The sequence below is a fragment of the Astatotilapia calliptera genome, chromosome 6 (genome assembly GCF_900246225.1).
Source record: "Astatotilapia calliptera chromosome 6, fAstCal1.2, whole genome shotgun sequence".
NCBI lineage: Eukaryota > Metazoa > Chordata > Actinopteri > Cichliformes > Cichlidae > Astatotilapia > Astatotilapia calliptera.
Window position 1 is genome coordinate 26,550,588 of NC_039307.1, and position 25,615 is coordinate 26,576,202.

Sequence of the window (25,615 nt, forward strand, 5' to 3'; positions counted from 1 at the left end):
AGCGGGTTATTGAGCTAATTCTGGGGGATAGGTGTTCTCTGCTACTGTGATGTGACTTCCATAAAAGCAGACATGGAAAGAATGATTCGATCAAACAAAGAAAGTCAAAGTGTAGCAGCTTTGCTTGTGGTTTTAGTTTGAATAGCAGCCGTACAATAAGTTAAAAATAGCAGCTACAGGGCTGAAGAAGGAAAGAGATAAACATTAGTCATTACAGAGGAATTCCAGCCCGTTTTGATACATGGGGTGAAATCAAAATTTAAACACAAAGAATCCTCCATTAATACATCTCTTTAACGGAAAAGGTGGGCTGTAAAGGTTTCCTTATAAACAAAATACTGATTTTTTCCTCATTCACTGAGGTACCAAAATGTACCACACTTCAGACTAAAAACATAACTGTACTTTATTGTGCTTGAATAACAAAGCACACTTTTCCAATCACAGGTTTTTTGGTTTTTTTAAACACCTTCAAATCTGTTTTTTATGAACGTCCCATCAAAATAAAATTATATTTTCCAGCACTTTTGTACACAGATTGGGGAGCTTTGGAAACTTTAGATTTTTGAGTACCTTTGTAAGTGGCAAATTGAAGGTTAACATAACATGTCAATTTAAGCCTAAGAGCTCATAGTCATAGTAGTACAGTTACTGTATTGCAGCCACAGGCATATATTACCACCGAAGCAGCTTTTTTATTTAGATTTTATTTATTGCAAGCTCCTGAATGTGACACCAACCTGCTAACCTAAGAAATTTGTACTCTGGTACAAAGTTATAATGACAGCAGCTCTAGTATTGTGCATTTTGCTTTGTTATGTGAAAGAATATTAATGCAGCTTGATCCCAAATGCAAAGAATGGGCTATATGATCCATATCATTTCTGTTTGACCTTTAAAAAACAACAACAAACAAACAAAAAAAAAAAACAAAAAAAACACAACAGATGTAAACAGATCCAGAATTCAAATTCTGTTCAAAAAGTTACTGGAAGGTTTTATCACCGTTTGAAATCTGGGAAATCCCACATGGGGAGGCAGGAAACAGTCTGCACCCTCCAGCATATCCCAACAAAGTTGCTCTACTCTAACGGACTTCCTGTAGTTTCCTCTGCATATCATAAAATTCTAGTCAACAAAGACCATGCATGAAGGCCACAGAAAATGGCACGATGCACATTTACCTGCAAGTAAATCATTACCCAAGTGTGATTTAGTATTTCCATCCTGATGTAGAAGCACTCTTTTAGTATAGGAACTCAACAACTGTTTTGAAAGCCGTACGTTGTATTTGTATATGTGGTATTATGATTGAGTAGTAGTAAAGTAAACGTGAATTGTGGGGATAAACATTCAAAATCCTAAGTGCCAGCATGGCCTTTAAAAGCAAGAGAGCTACATTTGTGTCAAGTCAACTCAAATTTATTTATTTTGAAGCACATTTAAAAAACAAAAACAAGATTAAAATTACATTAAAAAAGTAGAACAACAGATGAAAAAAAATGTCTATCCATGTTTAATGTATAGACATTTGCCTCTGGGAATCCAAAGCTAACTGCTGAACCTTGATGACTTGAGTGCAGCTCAATAAAACAAAGTGATGTAAGATGTCAAACTGATAACCCCAGTGCGGTACCAGCATGAATACCCTCGACCTTTTAACATTTATTTCAGTGGTTTGAGAGCAGGTGCTGCCTTTCCGATCGTCCTATAGACCTTTGATGGCATCGCTCGACGTCTCAGCAGTCATCGTTTATGGGTTACTGCATCATTCTTCTGACATCTCAGAGAAAACTGTTTGATTTGGATTAAAGGCAGGGTGACTAACTTCATATTCATTGCTGCCCTCTTCCTTTTCCAGCAATAAAGTGAGAAAAAAAAGCAAAAGCAAAATTATTTACTCTTTAATTCTGGCAGAACTACTGGGAGAGTCCTCCCTCAGCCTTTCACCTAAATAAGTCGTTCAATAGAAGCTATGTGCACTCCACCTTTTCTAACAGTTTATAATACTACTCCCTGCCTACAGAGCCTAGAACATAAAGAAAACTAATCAAAAATCTAGACTTTATTTTCCAACATAGAACATGCAGTGATCAAAAGCTTCATAAAGGTTTTATATCCATCTAGAAAAAGAGAAACAAAATGCTGCGATGCCCCAAAATCCAGATCTCAACCAGCCTGAAATGCTGAACCTTAAAAGAGCTGTGCATCAACTAATGCCCACAAACCTCAATGAACTGAAGAAACACTGTAAGGAAGAGTGGGCGAAAGTTCCTCCACACAGAAGGTCACACAGGAAGTTATTAATCAGATGCTGATAAATGTGCTTCTACAAGCTGTTGAATCATGGGGTGTACTTAGTTTTTGCCCCCATACGCTGCATCTGCATTTTGGTTTAGTTTGTTTTAAATCAATTATGACATGGCGTAATATGTCATGTGTTGTTCTTCTTCAAAAGTTGTATTTAGAAAACCTAAAACTGAAAAGGGATTTACTTTCCTTTTCACTGTAGAGCTGTGTGAACTTGACCTTTTGTTTTTGGGGTATAATTGAATTCTTTCTTCTGCTTTCGAATGGCCAAAATGTGTTTTGTTAGGTCACAGAGAACTTGATCTTCTCCTCCAAAATCAAATCGTTTCATTATGACGGTAAAGTAAACATTTGTGGAAAAAAGTTTGAGGAACGTCCTCCAGATCAGACTTATCACCCTGTGAAAATATTTGATGAATTGTGAAATAAAAATTATGACCAAGTTGACCCAGATCTATTTAGCAGCTTGTGATGTGTCGAATAAGAGTCCAAAACCTTTTCAAAACTAGAGTGTTTTCAAAGAGCTGATTGATGTGGTGAATAACACCCTGTTGAATCTTTCTAAAACATGCTGCTGGCTTCACATTTAAGATGGACATTGAAAAAAATAAAAAATTTATACAATTTTAATATTTTTCTTTTTGAAGTCTAAATCGCAGCAAAAAAAATAAAAAATTTCTGGCACAACTTCACCTGCTTCCAAGGTGCATGGAGAGGATGAAAGAATTCACAAAGTAGGAACTCCAGCAACACTTGAGGGAAGATTAACAACTTAAATAATTGACCAACGCGTTTCGGCTTGTGGCCTTCATCAGGGTCATAGTAAAACATTGTAAAAAAATTGCTTAAATACAAGACAGGAAACAGAAAAAGATTCAAATTAACCAGTCAAAACTTCATAGATAGGTCAGCTGACACATAATAGGTAGGTATTGGTTAATTGGCTAAGTCACGCCCAAGTAAATACCAGACTAGATCATTACTGATTATTCACATTTTGCTCAATGTTCAAGCCTTTTTGAAAATGGGGTTGTACAATAACCAGATTCATACAAGTTTCAATGTAACGCCTCCAAATTTTCAGTTAGTGCAGCCGCTTTGACTCCAGCAACCTACGCATTGTGGGTTAGCATGTAGGTATGCAATCACAAGGGTGCAATTTTGCTGGTAAAGTGAGCTTTAACTCAAAACACAATTTCAACACACTGGTTTGAATACACAAGTATTACCTGGGTATTCTACACGTTAATACTTTGATCAGTAAAATAACCGGATAAGTAAAGTCTGAGGGAAAGCAGATGATCCCTTATGAAGGGTAGAATCATTCAATCATGCCCTTTACTAATGCAGAGGAACACGCCTCTAGTTACAGAGCGGCTTCAACTAGAGGAAGTGAATATATCACCAGTGTGTCTGTCTGAAGTGAAGCTGAATATCATTAATTATACTAACACTTTACCATAAAGCTATGAACACTGTAAAGTGTCAAGAGTGTCAAGAAACCATCTGTTCTGTGCTTCTAAAACTACTGCACATAACAGACTTCAGGTTTCAATGTAGAAAACCTTTCTGAATCAGAATGACAGCTGACTTGGTCTGAATACAACAGTCAAGCAGCTGACACTGGGACACTTCTCCCCCCTTTCTTAGTTTTCAGCCTAGTCTGTTGCATTTACTCATGTAAAATATTAAGACATGCACTTTATCAACTTGATCTCAGATAGCTTCTGATAAATGTCTCTAAATATTTGCATAGAGTGCAGTAAAACTAAATTAATTTGAGCAATTTGCAAAGCAGTTTACAAAAGGTCAGGGAAAAAAGTTTAGTATTAATCTCTTATAACACTTTTACTGAAAAACAGTTATTGCTGTATGATGCAATTTCAATAGAAATAAAAAAAGTAACTTCTCATGCAATGCTGTGTCATACAAAACAGTTTGCCACATTTTCCACATTCTTAAGTCTATCACAGATATCCAAGGGCAGTTCATTTTCACATTATCTAAGGTTTACCTAAATTGCTAATCAACCTGCCCAAAAGCAAAGGAAAAGGTAGACAGCAATGCTATGAAACACTAGAAAGAGAAAAAGCAAGAAAGAACATTTAGACATTAACATTTACATTACTTTCCCTTTAAATCTTTGCTCACACTATATTATGTTGTATCCAGCACATATTATGTTTTAACATTCACAACCCATCTAAGCATCTAGCACTGAAACTTGACTATCTGCCAAATAGTACTGCAATATCATCACTGTGAAAAGAAAGGTTAACACTGCTTGGCCAGAAGCTATAGCGTTCAAACATGTCATTTTAACTAGAACTTCAAGGTGCCAGCATTCAAAAAAAGCACATGCTTTTCACATAACAATGCTTAATATAATAGTTAATTATCTCAGGTAGGTGCAACTCCTAGCTGGTCAATGTACAACTTTATTTTAACAACAGCTGACCTGAGCTGTTGTTAAGTCCACTATCATAATTGTCCTTCAAGTGATTCCACTATTGTTACCATAAATGCTGGAACCAATAAAAATGATGAGTAGCCATTTTATCTTTATATCTCCTGAAGTCAATTGTTGATAGTCCTGCAGTCTCAATGCATAAAACACTTAATACTGTTACCCCTCTGAAAAAGAAAGCTATGACTCAGGAGGCCAGTCCCATGGTTCAATTCACACTTTAAAGCATCAAAGCATTTATAAAGAATTTCAGCCAGTCTGGGAAGATAAGCTAGAAGTGCACATTACTCACTGTTATTGGAAGGAAACAAAAAAAAACAACATTTTTTAACAGGCCGAGACAGTCATAGTAACTCAGTTCAGCCTTTCATTGATTTAGCTGTCAGGACTGAGTCTTTCCAAACTGTCACAGATGTATCATCAAATGGAGCCGCTTTAGAATAAGACCAGATTTAGACTGTTTCTCTGTGAGTTAGCATTAACAATAAGTTGATTTAGACCATAAACGGGCCCCAAATGGATTTGACAAATCTTGAAGACATACCTTGCAGACAATACCTGATTGGAACTGAGATTACTCCAGCAATGACCCAAGGCATAGCTTCAAACTATGCAAGAACTATTCAGACAAATGCAATAAAATGCTACTCTGTCTGTCCATGTATCATAACGTATCATACCTCACAGCTACTGAGATGTTTGTTACATAAGGAGTACCTGTCAAACTGAGTGAAAGGCCTCATGAAGCATGTGGGGTAAAGTCTCCAAATAACCTCTGCAAGTTACCAGCTAGAATGTCAAAAGAATCTGGGTGTACTCTGCATCTCTGATCACCAGCGTTTCTTCACTGGCTCTCAGTTTAAAAAAATAAATAAATTAAAAAAAATTAAAAAAAAAATCACAAATAGCATTTAAAATCCTTTTCCTCATGTACATAGACTTTAATGAACAAGCTTGATAATATCTTAAGCTGATTCCACACATGAACTGAGAAAACTGTCAGAGGAATTGTCCAAAGCTCTCTCAGATGTAGGACACAGCAGGAGATAGTTCACATCAGCCATGCCCTCAGTACTGGAAATACTCTGTTTGGTTCAAGCGAGGGTGCTGCTGGGTAGCGTGATCATGAGAAAGGACACAAGACAACAGACGAACTAGGAAGTTTGTCGGTCAGAGACTGTTGAACATCCAGTCAAACCATGTCAGATGTTTTACATCCTGACATGTTTTTCCACTGGGTAATCTCTATAATACTATAATGCATGAAAACAGCTTTAAAGACTTATCATAATATCATCCTAGTAGAGCTCTTTGTAGTATAGTGCAGACTTCAAGAGTATCCAAATTAGGACGGCAGGCAAAGCTATCAGGATCCTGTGTTGTGGACAGACACCCTGCTCTACTTTAAACAAGCGGCCCAAAACTTCTCTTCGGGGCAAAAATTGCATAAAGATTAAATGAAACTTAAATGAAGTGACCCTAGCCATTTACTTAACGGTACAGTATTAATCTGTGTGCAAGAAAATACAAATGATAGCGGGCATAATTACCCCTGTGGCTCTTGGGCAGTTTTATTATCAGCTTGTTGGTGTTTGAGAGCCTTCAACAGCGCCTGTTCCCAGTTTCCGCCATCATAACCATTAGCATCTTGACAAAATGCCTTTGTGAGCTGGCACAGTTACAGGCGAAACAATAAGTAGAGATGTAGGCCAAGTAGTAGGCTACACTACCCTGACCCTGTTTCTTAAAAGCAGGCAGTCACTGCAACAACCGCAAATGGCGAGAAATCTATGAGCAGTTAATCTTTTACTATTTGTTCAGCATTCTACATTTAAAAGCAAACCTAAACCAGAACAGTTTGGAGAATGGTACAAGTGACTCAGGTTTGAGTGAAAGAACAACACTCAAAGAATATTAATTTAACAGAAGTTGCAGGAAGACAAAAACCATTAATCAAAAATAATCAAATTAATAACGCAAGTTTTTCTTTTGGTTTCCTGGAATGTTTGTTCTCTGACAATAATTGGAAACTTTAAAACTAACTTTCAATTAAAAAACATATGCGATTACATCTAGACTACTGTGTGTGCAACAAGACTTTAAGTTGGATGTGTTGCCTGCTTGATAAATGTATTCTAGCCACACTTTGCCAATTGTCCATACGAGCTGATTAGTTTACAAATAAACTTGCAGAATGTAGTAATTCTAATAATTGGAATTGTGCTCACTGAAGTAAAACTTGTATAAACAATAAAGCTAATTGGTTATTCACTGCTGTGTGTTACAAGTCTACATTTGGTGGTCGCCTGAAATCTAAGTTTGCTCACTTACAAAGAAATGAACAGTCTCTAATTTTTTGGTAGTTTCATTTTAATACACAGAGAGAATATCAACCAAAAATCCAGAAACAAACCCCACATTTCATTAAAATTAAATATTGCTTTTAGTGTCATTGAGTAGAATGAGTATTTGATACCCTACCAACCAGAATTTTGACTCCCACAGATTGTTTGTGGGCACACAAATTACAATGAATCAATTACAGATACTCCCAACTTCAACTAGTTGTGTGTATATAACACACGCGTCCACAGAATCAATTTCTTCCATTACAACTTCTCCACCACCATAGGTGAGACCAAAGAGCTGTCAAAGGATGTCAGGAACAAGATTATAGACCTGCACAAGGCTACATGTGCTAAAAGACCATCTGCAAGAAGCTTGGTGAGAAAGTGACAATGCTGGTGTGAATATTTGGAAAGGGAAGAAATATAACGCACTTAGAAACGCAGTCTCCAACAACACCATTAGCAACACACTATACAATAAGGTCCAACCGTTCAAGAAAGAACTTGTACAGGTCCAACTTAAGTTTCCCAGTGAACATCTAAATGATTCAGAGAAGGCTTGGGAGAAAGTGCTGTGTCCAGATAAAAATCAAGCTATTTGGCATCAACTCAACCTGTCGTGTTTGACGGAAGAGAAATGCTGAGTATGACCCAAAGAACACCATCCCTACAGTCAAGCATGGAGGTGGAAGCATTATGCTTTGGGGCTGTTTTTCTTCTAACGATACATGAAAACTTGAAGGTACATAAAGGGCAGGGATATGTAATGTAAAACCTTAGACTTCCTGCCCTCAGCCAGAACACTGAAGATGACTCATGGATTGGTCATCCAACATGGCAGTAACCTGAAACATGCCACTAAGGCAACAAAGGAGTGGCTAAAGAAGAAGGACATTAAGGTCATGGACTGGGTCACTCAAGTACATGTATTGCTTGAGGATCAAATACTTTTTTCACTCAATGACATTTAAATGAATTTATAACTTTTCTGTAATATGTTTTCTTTTTTTCCTGGACTTTTGTTTGATATTTTCTCTCTCTGCATTAAAAGGAAACTATCAGAAAAAATAGAGACTGGCTTTTCTTTGTAAGTGAGCAAGCATACAAATTCAGCAGGGAACAAAGTAATTATTTTCCCCACTGTACTCCAGAGGTAGTTACCACTAAACTGTCATGTGGAACAAGTTTCCCTAACCACACTCCTGAAGTAGGATGTGACACCAGGCAACTGTTCCCACCCAGTGCTTATCAACGCTCCCATTAAATCTTTTTAAAGCAAAAACAGGAAAAACAAAGCACACTTCTCAGAGATATTTCATGTAACTACAGTGTCCCAAAATACTATATCTCAAGCTTTTAACGGTCTCTAAATTCTTGTTATGCAAGACATTATATCTCTCCGATGACACGCATCTCTTTCAAACCCTGTTAAATCCTGAGGCCATCTGCCTATTTGTCAACAAACAGCAGACAATGAGGCATGATGGGTGCATTATCTGACCTGCTCCAGGGCTAAATAAAGACACTGCATAAAGAAGGAGAAAACAGGCATTCCAGTTGTGGCTTTTTAAACCCACTTACACCTATAGCTCATCCAGACCAGCTAATCCTGTTTACCCTCAAGAAAACTCACTGTGGTGATTTCACTGTTATTTCTATGAAAAAGACATGACTGCCAAAATGGTGCAACGAACACAAATGCCCTCTTTTGTTTAGGGAAACAAAAAGACCATTTACGGAAACAATGAGCACTGAATATTATTCTGAAAATAAAATAAACAGACAGTCATGCTGACAGTCAACAGTCCTATACCACTTCGGACTACCTTCAGATACAGTGATGCAAGAAGAAAGAGGTGTGACCCTGAAATTGGGCTGATGCGACAGATAATTGAGAGAAGCAGATAGCATTTCATTCATGTGTCAGATTAAAGGGCTCTTTGTTACTGCCAGAGAGGGCAAAGCATGCCTGGAGAGAGCACAAGCATCGCCCTCACTCTTACAGCTTTTGTGCCAGACTGCTTGCAAATGAAGGGAGAATGTGTGTGTGCTTGTGGGCAACATATGCACACAAGCAGTGAATTATGAAAAAGAAAAAAAGAAAAAAGACTCAAGTGTTCATATTAACACTTGTCTACCATCTTGGGGATTATCTTATTGCAACCATCGCTAGTTTCTAGTCAGGGCAAAAATAGCCTGTATCTGCTGATAAGAATAAAGCTACTAAACTCAATTTCACAGTTTTAAAGCGTGACACATAATAATTCCACAGAACAACTACTTTTCGGGATTTATTCCTGCACTGGGAAGTAATAAGGGTCCCAGGCAGCCTATTTAAAGAAATAAAAAGGGAAGATGCAAGTTTAGAACAATTAATTTCACTTATGACAGCCTATCTCAAAGGAGGATCCTCTGTGTCAACATCAGTCCCACAGATGATAAAGTGGGCAACAAGGCACTATCAAACACAAACTGCACATGCTCAGAAGCACAAAGACAAAGAAAGAGACCTTAAAATATCACTGAAGAAACAGAATAAAACTGATTTGCCTCGTTGACACAACTAGAAATACAGAATGCCTGGAAAACAGTAGCCTCGTAGAAGGGAAATTAAATGCAAGTAGATATCATAAAAAAGGATAAAGACATGCCCAAAAAGAGGCCATCTAAGCTATAGCTACAGCTAAATACAGATTTAATACATAGTGTTGCAGCAGGTAGTTCAAATACAGTGGCTCAAGACAAACTGAAGCACATGGACAGACAAATTCCAACACTCCACATTTTAACATTTGAAAAAATGAAATGAGAAACGTCAACTTTATGAATGAAATTATGATTTTACTATACGCCATCTTCCAGAAAGCCCTGTAGCATAACAAGATCACTTTGGTTAATGAAGCCCTGTGGCACAGACTGCATTTTCAGATACATGAATAAACCTATCCCATATTTAATAAATCATAACTAAATAGAAACATCACAGAGTTTTATTTGTGGCTTCTTCTGCTACGAGCCTTCAGGCTGTAGTTCTTTGTGATAAACACAAATACTTTGATGTGATGCATCATTTTCATAAAGGAAATCAAAACTAACACTTAAATGATCATAGCCAGTGTATTCATATAGTTGTGGGCTGCATAGCTGTCTGCCATCGGCTCTATGACCTTGTATTCAGGTAATGCCGCCGTTACATTCCACCCATCTCCTGTGTCACCTAACAGAGGAGCCATGATTCCAGCTCAGCCTGGCTCCTCTTCACAGAGCGTCACATTAGTCAGTGCTTTATTGGGACTAGGAGATTACCTACCCTATGTAAGGCAGCGGTATACCTCTTTCATTCTCTTATATTGGGATAACCGCAAGAGCCCCGACGTCCCACTGCTTCATTTTAAAGTGCCCATGTATTAACAGTATTTACACCCTCTGAGATGTCCATTAAACACAATAAACCCTAATGAAGGAATACTGATGTTGCCTAATTGCAGCCTTTTATTTCCTCATTTATTTCTATCCTATGTAGCAACATGTAATTATGTGTGATTATGCATTACAAGGCTGTCTTTGCAAATCTACAATAAAGTCTGCTAACTAAAAGAGAATTACATCAGCAGACAGATACAGACAGTAACGTTTATTACTGGCTCAACTGAGAATTAACACCCCAGTCTGCAGCTCTTTCCAGCTTTCAGCACACTGTTTCAGTTAGCCAGAACAAAAACAAAACAGTGGCACTTCCTCTAAAGCTGTGGGCAGCCACTTAAAGCACAAGGGCGCAAACAAACCGATTCTACACTACCTGCCTTAAAAAGGGGGGAAACAAGTGTAAACGAGTGACTACTAGACAAAGTCAAACATTTACTCAAGCCCAAGAGACCCACACATTTTCCCCCTCAAAAGTTGGCATGGGGTTAAAACACCAGTGACCATTGGACTTAACATTTTGACAGAAAGCCAGATATCAATATCTCAGACTTGCTAAATGTTGAACTTTGTTCACCAATTCATCTGTGTTTCAAGAAGTGCCATGTATAATCTGTAATCTAGTGGGATGCAAACTGTAACTCAGCTTCCCTTTGTCCTAACCAGTGTGGTTTGGGGATTGTTTGGTTTTTTAAGCCCACTGATTGGCCAATAGAGCAGGCTGTAACACTTTGGCAATAATTAGTTTCACTTCGTTTTAAAGAAATATTCATTACTTTTGTTTTAATAGTTAAAAGGTTAGAAAACATTATTTAAAAAAAAAAAAAAAAAAAGCTCAACTATCAATTTGTGTGGCCTGTTGTCATAATGTGCACAAATCATGTTGTACACCCAATAACATCTTGACACAAGTGCTTTCAGTTTCTCTGGCTCCATTCAGGGTGGGTGCTGCTATGCTTTAGACATGCAAAACAAACAACAACAACAACAACAACAACAACAACTACAAAAAACGTGGACACCTGTTGAACCATTATGAACATGTATTTATTTATTTCCCACTTAAAAATATAAATGGCTTCTCAGTAGACCCGCTGCTCAGATGCCTTGATGAAATAAGGACTTGGATGGCTTTGAACTTTTTACATTTTAATGAACAGAAAACAGAAGTGATGGTTTTTGGTGGCGCTTCTGAGGCCACTATTATGGATCTTGGTTCACTGGCACAGTATGTTAAACCAGTCATCACTAATCTGGGAGTTAAAATAGAGGCAAATCTTAAACTTGAAAGCCAGGTCAGAGCTGTTGTAAGATCTAGCTTTTTTCATTTGAGGGAATTAGCCAAAATAAAGCCTATCTTATCGAAACAGCATTTTCAGACAGTAATCCATGCCTTTGTTACTTCTAGGCTGGATTATTGTAACGCACTTTATTTTGGGATTAGTGATGCGTCCATTAGGCGCCTGCAGGTTGTGCAAAATGCTGCAGCACGTCTTTTAACTGGAACAAAAAAGTTTGAGCACATTACCCCTATTTTAATTTCACTCCACTGGCTACCTGTACATTTTAGGATTGTTTTTAAAATTCTCTTATTTGCTTTTAAATCTCTTAATGGCCTGGCCCCCCCTACCTCTCGGAGCTACTACAACCATATACACCTGCCCGTTCCCTTAGGTCCGCCAATCAGCAGCTCCTTAAGGTACCGAAAACTAAGTATAAATTTAAAGGTGATCGTGCTTTTGCTGTAGCTGCTCCAAAGTTGTGGAATGATCTGCCCTTGCATGTTAGGCAGGCCTCTTCTGTCTCTGAATTTAAAAGTCTTCTTAAAACATATTTATTCGCTGAAGCCTTTGGCATTGATTAGAGGGGTTGACTCAATTTGTTTTAACATGTTTTAATTTATTGTATCTATTTATTTTATCGTATCTCATTTTAATTTTCTTTACGTATGCTATTAACATGTACAGCACTTTGTGAAACCCTGGTTTTATGTTAAAGTGCTTTAGAAATAAAGTTGGTATGGTATGTATGATCAAGAGTAATAAGCACATAAAGACATAGTAAAAAGAAAGTATGCCATCTTTCAGGTCTGTGTCTTTATATATCAGGATATAACAAAAAAAATTCTGTTCCTTAGTGGGTCCGCTAAAGAACAGAGCTACTATTTAATTCCTGCTAATCACTGATAACTGATAACCTCTATAAAAGCAGATGTTTTGGTAGTTTGTTGGTCTGGAGCATTCAGCTGTGTGTTATCACAATGCCAAGGAGCAAAGACATCCACAGTGATCTCAGAGAAGAAGAATTGTTGCTGCCCATCAACCTGCAAAGTCTAATAAGGCCATTTCCAAATGATATGAAGTAATTCTGCAATGGGAAATATTATTGACAAGTACAAAACATTCAAGACTGTTTCCAGTGTTCCCGGGAATAGAAATCCCAGTAAATTGACCCCAAGGTCAAACATTATGCTGCTTTTGGTTTCTACCTTATTCAGAAGGGGTAGCAACAGCAGGTAGCGCTGCATATTTAAGTTAACAGTTTAAATCCCAGAAAGTTGATTCTGTTTTAGTGGGAGGGAAGTCTCATCAATCAAGTTTCCTGACATCTTCACTCCCAGCTGAACATCAAGTCCAAGTGTGACTGGGAATATGATCCCAAACACAGCCTCAGATCTACAAGCAGAATGGCTGAAAAAGAAAACAATCAAGGTGCTACAATGTCCCAGTCAAAGTCCAGACCTCAACGCAATGGAAATGCTGCAGCAGGACTTTTAAAAGAGCTGTGTATAAACAAATGCCTGCAAAACTCAATGAACTGAAGCAACGCTGTAAAGAATAGAGGGACAAAATTCCTCCACAGTGATGTGAGAGACTGAAAGTCATACAGAGAATCATTACTTCAAGTTATTGCTGCTAAATATGATTGTACAAGCTACTCAGCTCTTTATTCACCGCTAAGCATTTTGACTTAGCTTTTGTTAAATAAATAATGACGTGGTGAAATGTGTCGAGTCTTGTTGTTCATCAGAGGTTGTATTTAAATTATTTTAAAACCTGGTAAGAACCAGATGATTTTTTAACTACGTCTCAATACATAAAAACTTAGAATTCCCATATTCTTTCTTTACCATAAGTGTGAAAGCCACTGCAGAGGTAATCCGTTTGAAGCGAAAATATGCCTTTTTTTGCACATTGTTCCTCTGGCTGTGTGCAAACTTGTGTATTTGATGCAGACTCTGGAAAAATAAAAACTTGCCATACTCAGATCCAAGAAAATAAAGAAACAAAACATGTTTATGCTGTGAAATTCATCCCTTGTATTACACCAGTGCTGCTTTAAACAGATTGAATTTGTTAGCCAAGACAGGTCCAATGAGCCATGACAGGGCAAGACTTCATAGGACCAAAATATAAAAAAAAAAAAAACTGTCTCTGAATACAGATATTGTACTCTGCCACACAGATTACGGTTTGTTTGTTTGTTTTTTTTTCCTTTCCTCTATTTAAAAGTAAACTTGAATACCGGATTATGTATCAACAGTTCAGCTGTTGCACTGACAAAAGTTCAGCTCTCTATTCTCTGGCCTGCTCATCTTTACTTTCACTTTTAACTGACAGCTATATACCCCTTGAACCTTGTATCGAGATAGCGTGAAGCAGATCGACCAACTGGGGGGGGGGGACAAAACAGCGTAACACTCAGACTGTGACTGTGTGAAGCAAACTCTTCTTTGCCCCCATCTATAGCAAATTCCTGACTCCAGGCACAAACAGGGCCGGCACATGAGCCCGTTTTTCTAAAAACAACTGAATAGTGGCGTTTATAACCCAAGCCCACGTGCTGCGAGTCATCACAACCACTGCTGATGAGTTGTGACACAGAGAGACAATACTCTTGGGGAAACCATGTAGTATTTAATCAATGTAGGGCTCTGGCAGATACTACCAAAGAGAAAACTATGACCACTGTGATAAATCAGACTATCATGTGGAAAGCTGTAGAATGTTGTAAGCATAATGAAATGCACAGCACCTCCTGAAAAATGACACTGTCCATGATAAAAATGCAGTCCAGAAGAGCTGCAGTGAGACAGAGGAGCCTGTACAGATCATATTTGTACAATGATGGCTTTCTCAGCTTAAAGGGGAAAAAAAAAAAAAACACACACACACAAAAAAACAATTGTACATATAGTCACTGGAAGCTGCTACTAAAAACAATACTTCCCCGTGATACTGCATTTACATTGTCTGCTTTTCCAGTCAGCGGTCCTCGCTTGCAATCACATGTCTGTCTAAAATTAATAATAGCAACAGACAGACAAGACTGGACACAAAAAATAAAGAAATAAATGAGGAAAAAGCGAAAAAAAAAAAGCTTTGCTTTTGCAGCATCCTGGTGACACTACAAACATGTCCAATCAAAGTAGGTCAGTGTAACATGGGTCAGTATAAGAGTGGAAAGACAAGTTAACTGATCGCTTTTTGTCTGAAAGGCATTTAATCATCATCTGCTTTGTTAATCAATTCACCGCTTAGTTTTTCTTCTTGGTTAAATGAAGTTTTCAGGCTCTCAGCTGTGCTGATATTTAGCTGATGGGATAGTTTGTGTTTAGTAGTGCTTACAAATATTTCGCCATGAGTCAGACATCTACTTGCAGTTCATTAGCCTCCTCTGTGGGGGTTGGCGTTGGGAGTAAACTATACTATATGACTATAGGCGAGCCTCCCCTATCTAAAGGATTCCATTGTTGTACCACTGTGACAAAGCAGTTTTGCAGGTTCTACCTTCACGTCTCCTCCCTCTCCCTTCCTCCCACACCTCACCAGTGAAAGCTGCAGTTGAGCATGCTCCCATTCATCACGGTAAGTTTCCTTGTTACTGGTAGTTTCATTCATTCTCATGCAGACACCGCAAAGTCACTTTGTGAAAAGCTTTGAGGCAGGCGAGGGCTATCAGTACTGCAGACAGGCCAAGCTGGGGTACATGCTTTAAGGTGGCCAACAGGTAACAGACAGATAAGGCACCCAGTATGACTGACCTGGATATGTCACACACTCTCTCACACACACACACACACAAAAAAGCACTGACTGATTTGCTGCTGCCGCAGTATTTTCTCTGCCACGATTATTCTCACATTGGTCATCATGTCATGTTCAATAACAACCTTAGCAACATGTTTTTAACACTGATAATTACATGTGTACATGCAGGGGCCCAATAAGACAACAGAACAATGCAGCATAAGAAACTGTATGACATGCATGTCTAAATAATGAGAACCTGCTCTGATGAGCCCAATCACTCCAGCTATCTGTAAACAACAAACCAACAATATACCATTTAATTTACAGGGCCACATGGATAATAAGGGTTCATTAGAGAGAGAGGTCCTATAGCTGTGACTCACTGCAGTTTCCAGTGTAGGCTGCTTGCCTTTAAGTCAATATGGCCACACTTAGTAGAAAGTATCGATTTTGTCAGTGCTGACAGACGATCAACGCCTTTCTTTTATGCAAATATGGGTGTAAGCCAGACTTTCCCAAAGATTCACAGCCAGTACCACAGCGTGACAGTGCTATCTATGGCCTATTCTGAGCCCCATAATCAGCTTACCAGGTTGAACACCGTCTCCACAATGTCTCGGTTGGAAACTTCCCCAACTTCCACCAGGCCGGTGAGCACGGCGAATTTCATTCTTATCCCCCTGATAGGCACTCCGGGGTTGAGCCCCACGGCGCCAGGTCGCCCGTCCTTCCCTTCACCTGGCGGTGCAGCGCCCGCTGTCTCCTCGCTAGCCATTGCTAAGGAAGCGGACGGGACAGGTGGCGTTCACAGGTAAGGCACCTGTTCACCTCCAATGGTGACAGTGGAGCCGATGTCAGAAGAGGGAAATAAGGGGGAGGGGGGTTTATCTCCCCTTCAGCTGAGTTGTTGACAGTCTATAGGCACATAAGCAAGACGTTTCCCTCCCATCCAAAAACAGCCTCGAAAGTGGGTAAAAAAAAACAAAAAACGAGAGAATTTGATGACCGCTGACACCGCGAGGCTGGAAATGTCAGTGCTCCTCTCCACGGTGAACTACTCCTCTGCCCTGTAACTTGATGCCACACGGAGGGTTTTACACTGTTAAAAGCCGTGGAAAGTGTGGTGCAGGTAACAAGGGGAGAAGCAGGTGAAGAAGAGTTCGCCCTTTTACCTGTGTCCTCCCGTGCTCCTGTGCACAAACGGCAAGCGAGGATACTTTAATATCTCCGCACAGCAGTGGAAGTTGCTATTGTCACTGAGTCCACTCACTTGACAGGTAGCGCTTGGCATAATAATAAAAAAAACTCAAACTGAATGGAAGCAAGTCCGCCAACAGCTCCGGAGAAAGCCGACAAAGAGCTGAGGTCCGCTCGGTGACCCCCTCCTCCTCCTCGGGAAACTCCGCACACTTGGCTAAATGGCAACGTTGACCCAGCTGCGCTGCATTTGCTTCCTGATCTACCCCGGTAGCTTCAGCTCGTCACCGCCATGACAGTATAGCCCTTGAGTGAGTGGCGCATGCGCAGTACACAACTGGGGACTGTTAAGCTCAGTGGCAGGTGTGCAGCTCAGGTGGTTTTCTAGCTCCGTGCACAGGGACTGCGTTCAAATCAACAGCGTGTGAACTGAGTTACTGCGAAACGTTAACGGTTTGAGCCCTGCCGCTTAGAAGTCCTCTCTAAACAGGCTCCACACAACAAAACTCGCGATTTCACAGTCTCTCTACACGCACACCACATCATTAACATCAGTAACACAAGGAGGCAAAATAAAATGCACAACAGTAGTCCGCTAACCTCAGCGAGAGAGCTACATTATCACCGTTTAAGCAATGCCAGCTAAAATTAATGTGGGACTATAAGCTTGGAAATTTTGCGTCTGAGCTGTGTCTGTCGCACAGTATGCATATTTACACATTACAGGTTATTGAAAGTGTCTTTGTTCCGTTTTCGGGAAAAGCAGCTTGCTACCCTAACCTCAGGACAATGCACATGTCACGTGAACCCAATGTAAACTACAATGCTGAAGGGAGGACGTATAATAGTAAGCAGATAATGCTGCACTTTAATATTTCAAAAAGTTACACAGACCATGGGGCTGTTTATGATAATCCAGGTTTGACTGTATGCTGTGTATCAGCATGCATATAAACCTCAGGGGGATATATTTCAAATACTGCACTTGAAATGTGGCTTTATTTTGAACATGTTAAAAACATAAGGAAAAGAATAATCACAATGTATAACTTTACATGTTGAAAAGGGAGCAGAAATAAGTCTAATTCTATTAAATCCCACCCCCTTTCCACAAATAGTAACAACAATCATAATTTTTTTCTTCCTGTTTATGCCCTCTCCTAGAGATAGAGAGAAAAAGCAATTAAAATAAGGTAGAGTGTACAAGACAAGTGCCTGCTACATACACACAGAAAAGTAGTAACTGTAACACAAGCACCAACAAATCATGTTCTGAGTGTAGGAGTCTTAATTTAGAAATCTTATGTACAAACTGTCAATGTAAATCACACATCATATAATGGATAAAAAGAGGATGTTATAGCTTAAACTAACACAACAAACAAAATGAAAAGGCAAACAGGAAATACATGCAGAACAACGTTTTTGTAGGGCACAACAGCGCACACTGACAGATGTGTGCATCCCGCGGCGCTGAAAACCAAACATTAAAGCAAAGTGACGGCTCTGCTTTGCTTGCCTTTTCAAATCACCGCCACAACCATAACCCCTGACACCTGAGGGGTTTTTTTTGCACGGCTGAGGAGAAGAGACAAAACTCTAATCAGACACAATCAAAGCAGTCGAAGTCAAATAATGCCCATATTTGATACTATCTGTCTTCCCATCTCTGTTCTTTCTAGTGACTTCACATTGGCTCTGTGGGATGGATGTGCAGCCATGAGTGTTGCCACAGAGGCAGCTGGCGTCACCGTTCCCGCTGACCTCCCAGTAAAGTGTAGCTGAGCCCTCAGGGACCCTGGGAGTCATGGAAGCCAGCAGCACCACCCATGAGATGCAGGCCTTGTCTCTGATTTAATGACCTCAAATCAGCAGTCTTGTTCACTGAGCCCAAAGACTTTCTTAAATACGACCTTCAAAAAGAAGAAGAAAAAAGAACAGAAAAAGAGCAGAGAAAGCTTTTACTGACCTTTAAACTGAACTGTGCCTTCTTATTCTCCTGCAGGCTTTATGCAGCTAATGAGTGGACAAGTTTGTGACACAGCGCCACCGTAATCGTCTCTTTCTCCCCTCTTGCTGCCATCCTGTTGGAAGCTCTTATTATCTCAGAAGAAGATTATAACATCTGCAAATGATTTAGTGTCAGAGATTGCAATTAAACTGATGAGCCCTTGTTAAGAGCTCAGAGTGTGTCAGAGCAACTCTTTGAAAAATATCTTTTTAAACCATCTTTAAAGCAAAGATGACTAAAGTAATGACGGCAAATGTAATAAGCTTCTCATCCGAACCACAAATGTAAAGTTGTTGCTCATGCAAACAATACAGCAGAGGCTGTAGATCAGGGTTGTCAAAGTCATCACGGGCCACATACAACCCTACTTTGATCTCAAGCGGAACAGATCAGCGAAACTCTTCTTTCTGTCTATCTGAATTTAACTGCACATTTAATCCCCGACATATCTCAATATAAGAAAAAGAAGTGCAATTTCAACAGTAGCTCTCACTTTTCTTTACATGATAAAGAAATGCCGCTGTTGTAAATGAACAAACCCATCAGCGCCACTCTTTAGACTTAAACTGTAAGAAATTAATATGTAAAATTACAGAAATGAGTCTGGTAGCTCATTGATAAAACTGCCCTGTAATTATAAAGCAGAAAGTTACTGTCAATTCACAGAAAAATGACCTGTTTTATTTATTTATTTATATTGGACACTTTATAAAAAACTAATAAAACAACCTTGTAATTTCTATAGTAGTGAAAAAAACGTGAACAGGTGAATTGTATCAGTAGATGGGAAAATGTATGGAGTATGTTGGAGTTTTTGCTGGACTGATTTTTACCCCTGGGCCTTATGTTTGACACACCTGCTGTAGATGAAATAAAGGCAAAAAATGTCAACATAAATCAGATTTTGAATGAGAAGACACAATAAACAGCTGCCACGTCCTTCAAATAATTTTTGAAAACATCTGTGGCACTAGGAGCTGGATTTGTCAAAGTACTAATAACCTTGCTGGCATATTAGGAAGAATTAAGGAGCAAGACTTTACATAAAACAACACCTTTTTACCTGTTTACCTGGTTTACATTTGTCAATATTGGTATATGAAAGATGAAGTCCACTAACGTGTTTACTTTGTGTCCTCCATCAGGAATCAACATCTTCCACAGAATAATATGACCTTCATACAGGTGGAAGATTACAGGACTATTGTATTAGGCTTTGTGGGTAAGTGGATAAATAACCTCCGAAGTGTATTTTCCCAACAGACAAAATTCTTCCCTTTGTTACAGTAATAATGTTGGTGGAAAACAGGCAACACGCCTATTTTACCTGTTTGCACACCTTGAGACTAGTTCATCCTGTTCAGAGATGTGGAAGAACTTGTCTCCCAGTTAAAAAAAATTGGTGTGGATCACTTTTTGCTAGAACAAATGACACAAATTACTAAATACGAAAATGTTGTACTATTGCCTTTCAGCATTTGACAAATTTTACTTTGAAAACTGTTGTTCCCTATGGCTGTAGTTAGTTATAAATTATTGTTGAGCTTTTTTTTTTCCAGCTTCCATTTATTTAAAAAGATTACTTAAAAAATGTAGGTTTTGTCTTTGTTACTTTGTCCTCTTTGGCCCTTCCACTGTTTTTGCGCTGTGGTCTTCTATAATCTGCCAGTAATCAAATACTTTTAGCAGGCCAGGCTATTTTATGTTGTTGTATTTGCATATCAGCCTTTAATACTAAAATGATTGTGGTTTCTATATGATTTTTATTTTATTGTTTTTTATTCTTATTTGTTTCCTTATCGTTGTAGTGGTGGACCGTCAAACTGATTCGCCATTTCTGGGATAAAAAAAAAAGTTTCCTGAATGTGGAATCTGAAATCTTTTCAAGCTTGATTAGACTACCCGTGGTTTAAACTAATAGAATTAAATGGGATGACCAGATCCCAACAAACTAAATGTAGGGCAAACACTGTGTTTGCGTGGGGCAAAGTGGGACAGGTTGACAATGCTGAATTTTATTTCACTGTTATTTCAGCCGCTGTTCTGCCTGGTAACAGTTTTTGGCTTTCAGCTGTATATGTCAATAGACTGATATACCTTTTTTGAGGCATGTCTGACATTTTGGGCAATTTTTTAACCAATCATGACTAATAAAACTGCTACTTCACACTCCTGTGTGAAGCTAAAAAATAAACAAGCTCAGTTTGTCAGTATATACTATGACTTCATTGTCTTTGTAGTTGTTTCTGTCATATTCAGCAGAATCTGCAAAGCTTGTGACTTTTTGATTTGGTTACTGTTCCCTGATGAGTATGGCATTAGAGATGCTGACCTGACTATAATTTTAAAAAAAGCCTTGCCTTCACATGCTTTAACTTTAACTCTTTATTATACACATTTGGTAAAAACGGTCTCTTTGAAAAAGCATGTCCTGCAGAACCGATCAAAGTGTGGGACACTGTCTGAAGATGTGGGAGAAGGGCACAGGGGATAAAAATGCTGCGCATTGCCACATAAAGCGGAACGTCTGCTCACCTTATTGTTGCTGATTTCAAAACTCTATTTTTTAATGTAGTTTGTTAGTTTTTTACGAGCGTGTTAGACTGTGCTTTCACCGGCAGAGGGAGACAAATGAAACTGCAAAAACACTCGCGAGATGAGACAAATCTCACGAACCCCGAGCCGTCTCTTTAATTCTCGCGGGATTTCCGAGTTCCTCCTCTTTCACTCCCTGTAGCCAACATGGCAGTCGGCAAGAATAAGAGGCTGACCAAAGGCGGCAAAAAGGGTGCCAAAAAGAAGATGTAAGTTGGACATTCAGACATTGTTGTGTGAACAACACTTCGCTTTTTTCGTTGGTGTCATTTTGGTGTGAAATGGGTGAAGGATGAAGCCGATTTTAGGTGGATGTTAAGCGGCCAGTGCTAGTGTCGGCACCGCCGGCCCCAGTGGCGCTGAGCTGTAGCATGATGTCTCCTTTCATGCTCTTAGACTTTATGTAGTTAAAGTTGATTTTATTATGTGCGAGCAGCTCATTTGGAGTATCACCAGCACAGTAAGGGAAAGCTCAAGTAATTTGGTTGCTAGCTAGCGCCTGCAATCTTATATGCTAAAGGCTACTGAATGTTAGCTTAACTGTAGGCGAGCTTGTCTGGCAACATGGCAGTCGGATCCTACGGCTAAGAGTTAATGTATCTAACTTATAACACCATGTGGTGCAGACAATCAGTACGACCGAGCTAGTCCGTTAGGAAATCGTGAAATCGATTAGAGTAGTGGTTATTCCACGGTGTTTGCTAATCTGAGCAGTGTCCTTTCTCGTACTGGTATTCAAGCATGGCTGAGATGATTGTGAATTAATACTTTCTACTCTCCTGCAGTGTGGACCCTTTCTCCAAGAAGGACTGGTATGATGTCAAGGCACCAGCCATGTTCAACATCCGCAATCTTGGCAAGACCTTGGTCACCAGGACTCAGGGAACCAGTAAGTCTGCATTGTGCGAAGGCTGTTGTGGCTGTTGTGTGTGTTGTATGCTAATGTTGCTTTCTGTAAAGAACAGAAGTGTCATTCTTTGATTCAGTGAAACTCTGGCAGTAGTAGTAAAGATCAGCTTTAGAATTGTGTAGGTGATGCATTGTTTTCTAATGCTGTCCATAATTATCTGAGAGTATCCTTGGCGTACAGTGGGAATGTGTGATGACAAACTGTTTCGGTCCCAAATGAGGGGCCTGATTACTTACGAGATCAACTGCCTTTCCCATTATCAGTACTTCAGCTTCCAGAGACTTCTCGTTACCTTTCAACCCTTTAACCTTTTTTCGTACCTCTTGTACCACACAGGAATCGCCTCAGATGGTCTGAAGGGACGTGTGTTTGAAGTGAGCCTCGCTGATCTCCAGAATGATGAGGTGGCCTTCCGCAAGTTCAAGCTCATCACTGAGGATGTTCAGGGCAAGAACTGCCTCACCAACTTCCACGGCATGGACCTGACCCGTGACAAGATGTGCTCCATGGTCAAGAAGTGGCAGGTGATGGTCACATTTTTCACCAGTGGTGCCAGATAGCTGATGATGTCACTTATGCCAATGTGTTTGTTGAGATTTGGCTACAGGGCTACACTATGTATGGTCTTGGTGTGAACATTCAGGTTTGTATACGGTATATTTACGCTGCAGTGTAAATATTGGGACTCAACACATTAGAAGGAAAAGAAAGACTTATGAGAAATGTCTTCCATGACCAGTATAAAGGGGGAAGTAATCCAATGTAATGTGGTATGTTTTAAAGCTTTTTAGATATACTTCTTTAATATACTGTCTTTTAAAAAATAATAATTACAAAACAGGAGCTTTGAGAAGTCAATATAATCACCAATGCTGCTTGGCGATGGAGAATTCTGAGTACTGGCATCCTCACAGGGCTTTTTGTCAGTGCCCCTCATGCTCTGCTGGGAGAGTGCACAGTTGATGTTTGTGCGAAGCTCTTTCACACATGCGATATGGGTTGCTGAGGATACTGGGAGCTTATTTTTGCAATAAGCCTCCACCTTTCCACAGCATTGTGTGTGCTGTTCGTGCTGTTCTTGTTTCAGAAGTGAGTGAAGCCTGTGCTGATGGATCCCTTCATTGTTTGTTAATGACATGAAGTTAATTCTGGTCAGTGGCTTAAATGTTGGGCCTATGAGATGTGTCGGCAGTTAAAATTATCTGAAGTGGTCAACCACTACAGTAGTAAGCTGGTGAGTGCAAGCAATGGGCCATCGCTAGTTAAGTCCATTCACAAAACCCTGTTTGCGTAAACATAAATTCAGGTTCACAGCGGGGTTTCATCCAGTCCCAGAGGCAGAGTGCACTCTAGAACTCAGTCTATCAAAGGACTAACATGTTGTTTGACTTTTGCTTGCACGAAATTAAAATGATAAATCATGTTAAGACGTAAGTGCGTACAGTCATCTGATCTGTAAATTGTATTTATTTTTTGGCCCGAGACAGCGGTTATTAAAGTGTTGGGTCTTCTCAGCAGGCGCTGGTAAAATATTTTGGATTTGAGTGTGTTGGTCATATATTCATAATTTTGTAGTGTTGTTTACAGCAATGGTAGCAGCAAAGTCTGAGTGCACCAATGCTCTTTGAAACGCAAGCAACAAAGTGTCATTTCATGTTCCCATTCAAAAATCAAAGGCCACTTTATTAGATACACCTGGGATATCTAGTGTGTTCAGCTATTTGTTATACTTTCAAGCTTGTCAATGTTGTATATTGGACTATTACATCTGAGATTTCCCAACATTTTATCCGCTCAGATGGCATACATGTGGACAGCGAGCAGTAGAATCATAGACTGTTGTAGAACAAAACTGGAAATGTAGAAGCTTTCTAAATGTAGAATATGTGGCAGAGTTGTCGCATTAGACTTCACAGCTATACCTAGTTCCTTGGCAGACAAGTGTACACCTCAAACCATTTACTAGTGACTCCAGATTAACAAAACTTTCAAGTTGGGTTTTAATGCATTTTGGTTCGGAAAAAGAAACGTGAGAAGCACATTGAAGGAACACGAGCAGAAAAAGTTTGTTACAGACCGATGCGTTTTAAGGCGGCACTGTTAATGTCATCATTTTTCTGCTCAGACCATGATTGAGGCCCATGTGGATGTGAAGACCACCGATGGCTACCTTCTGCGTCTTTTCTGTGTGGGTTTCACAAAGAAGCGTGCTAATCAGATCAGAAAGACCTCCTACGCCCAGCACCAACAGGTCCGCCAAATCCGCAAGAAGATGATGGAGATCATGACACGTGAGGTTCAGACCAATGACCTGAAGGAAGTGGTCAACAAGTTGTAAGTCTCATGTTTCTGACTAAAGCACAGATGGCATTATTAATTTAAGATTGAGCTAATTATATCTCTGAGTGCACTCAGGTTTTGTGTGTGTCGCAATTGATGGTTTTAAATGAATGCGTTTGCTTTTTCGTATTCCAGGATCCCTGACAGTGTTGGCAAGGACATCGAGAAGGCATGCCAGTCCATTTACCCTCTGCACGATGTGTACGTTCGCAAGGTCAAGATGCTTAAGAAGCCCAAGTTCGAGTGTAAGTAATGCATGTTAGTATTTACAGTGTTTCTTTTGTTTGTGGGAACAAAAGATGACAATGTTTCGGTCCCATATGATCACCTGATTACCTAATTGAGATCAGCTGATGTTCCCTTGCAACATGCTAGTTGACAAGCAGACATTCTTGGTTTAATTGAATGAAATGTTACAACTATGTCTTTGCCATTACATATGTATGACAAACTGTCCTTTGCAAGTTGTCAGTAATGGTTTGATCAGTCAGTTAAATTCCCTGTCCTCCCTTGCAGTGGGCAAGCTGATGGAGCTCCATGGTGAGGGTGGTGCTGCTGGTGCTGCAAAGGCTTCCGGTGATGACACTGGAGCTAAGGTGGAGAGGGCTGATGGCTATGAGCCCCCCATTCAGGAGACAGTGTAAAAACACCCTGATTTGAATAAAAAATGTAAATGACCAACAAACTGTCCTGTTTCTCTTTGTCAGTAAAGTAATGCAGTCGTTCAGTCAGTGCATGTAAGGAGGGGATAAAATGCTACAAAATCCAGCACTCTCGAAGGAACTAGTCACCAGATAAAAGGTGGATGCTGCAGAATTAGCAGTGCATTAGGTCTTGTTTGTATAAAAGGTAACTGACCTGAATTCAATTTATTCTTCAGTGTAGAAGATGCCTGTGTTTCCAGTATCTGTGGTAAAACTCTTGCAGTATGCACAGGTCCTGTTAAATCACATTACTGAAGCTTACTAAAATTATAGCAGT

General features: G+C 39.5%; 2 protein-coding genes and 2 non-coding genes across 11 annotated transcripts in view; 3 read left to right on the forward strand and 1 right to left on the reverse strand.

The window, feature by feature from the left end:
* Positions 1 to 17,128, reverse strand: part of lrba (LPS-responsive vesicle trafficking, beach and anchor containing) — a 176,802-nt gene extending 159,674 nt beyond the window's left edge. For 4 of the 8 annotated variants that reach the window (XM_026171363.1, XM_026171365.1, XM_026171362.1 and 1 more), the window contains exon 1: positions 16,171 to 17,128. In XM_026171363.1, coding sequence (XP_026027148.1) covers positions 16,171 to 16,356 — 186 coding nt within the window. In that variant the 5' untranslated portion in view covers positions 16,357 to 17,128. The remainder of the gene's footprint in view (positions 1 to 16,170) is intronic. The other 4 variants (XM_026171369.1, XM_026171368.1, XM_026171367.1 and 1 more) reach the window with 1 other exon arrangement.
* Positions 17,129 to 21,495: 4,367 nt separating this feature from the next.
* On the forward strand, positions 21,496 to 25,319 carry rps3a (ribosomal protein S3A). Its single transcript, XM_026171380.1, has 6 exons — positions 21,496 to 21,593; positions 22,170 to 22,273; positions 22,631 to 22,818; positions 24,420 to 24,628; positions 24,770 to 24,879; positions 25,151 to 25,319. Exons 1-6 carry the CDS (start codon positions 21,532 to 21,534, stop codon positions 25,276 to 25,278), a joined length of 801 nt encoding a protein of 266 aa, XP_026027165.1. The 5' UTR covers positions 21,496 to 21,531; the 3' UTR covers positions 25,279 to 25,319.
* Positions 22,479 to 22,552, forward strand: LOC113024874 (small nucleolar RNA SNORD73). The gene has a single exon (XR_003272736.1). It is a non-coding gene; the product is annotated as a small nucleolar RNA SNORD73 (small nucleolar RNA).
* LOC113024875 (small nucleolar RNA SNORD73) lies at positions 24,926 to 24,992 on the forward strand. Its single transcript, XR_003272737.1, has one exon. It is a non-coding gene; the product is annotated as a small nucleolar RNA SNORD73 (small nucleolar RNA).
* Positions 25,320 to 25,615: the final 296 nt, after the last annotated feature.

Bases quoted from the DNA above. Each gene is read 5' to 3' on its own strand.
- rps3a (XM_026171380.1), top strand. From the start codon at position 21,532: ATGGCAGTCGGCAAGAATAAGAGGCTGACCAAAGGCGGCAAAAAGGGT. The intron at 21,594-22,169 runs GTAAGTTGGACA...ACTCTCCTGCAG, and splicing joins AAGGGTGCCAAAAAGAAGAT to TGTGGACCCTTTCTCCAAGA. The intron at 22,274-22,630 runs GTAAGTCTGCAT...TGTACCACACAG, and splicing joins CACCAGGACTCAGGGAACCA to GAATCGCCTCAGATGGTCTG.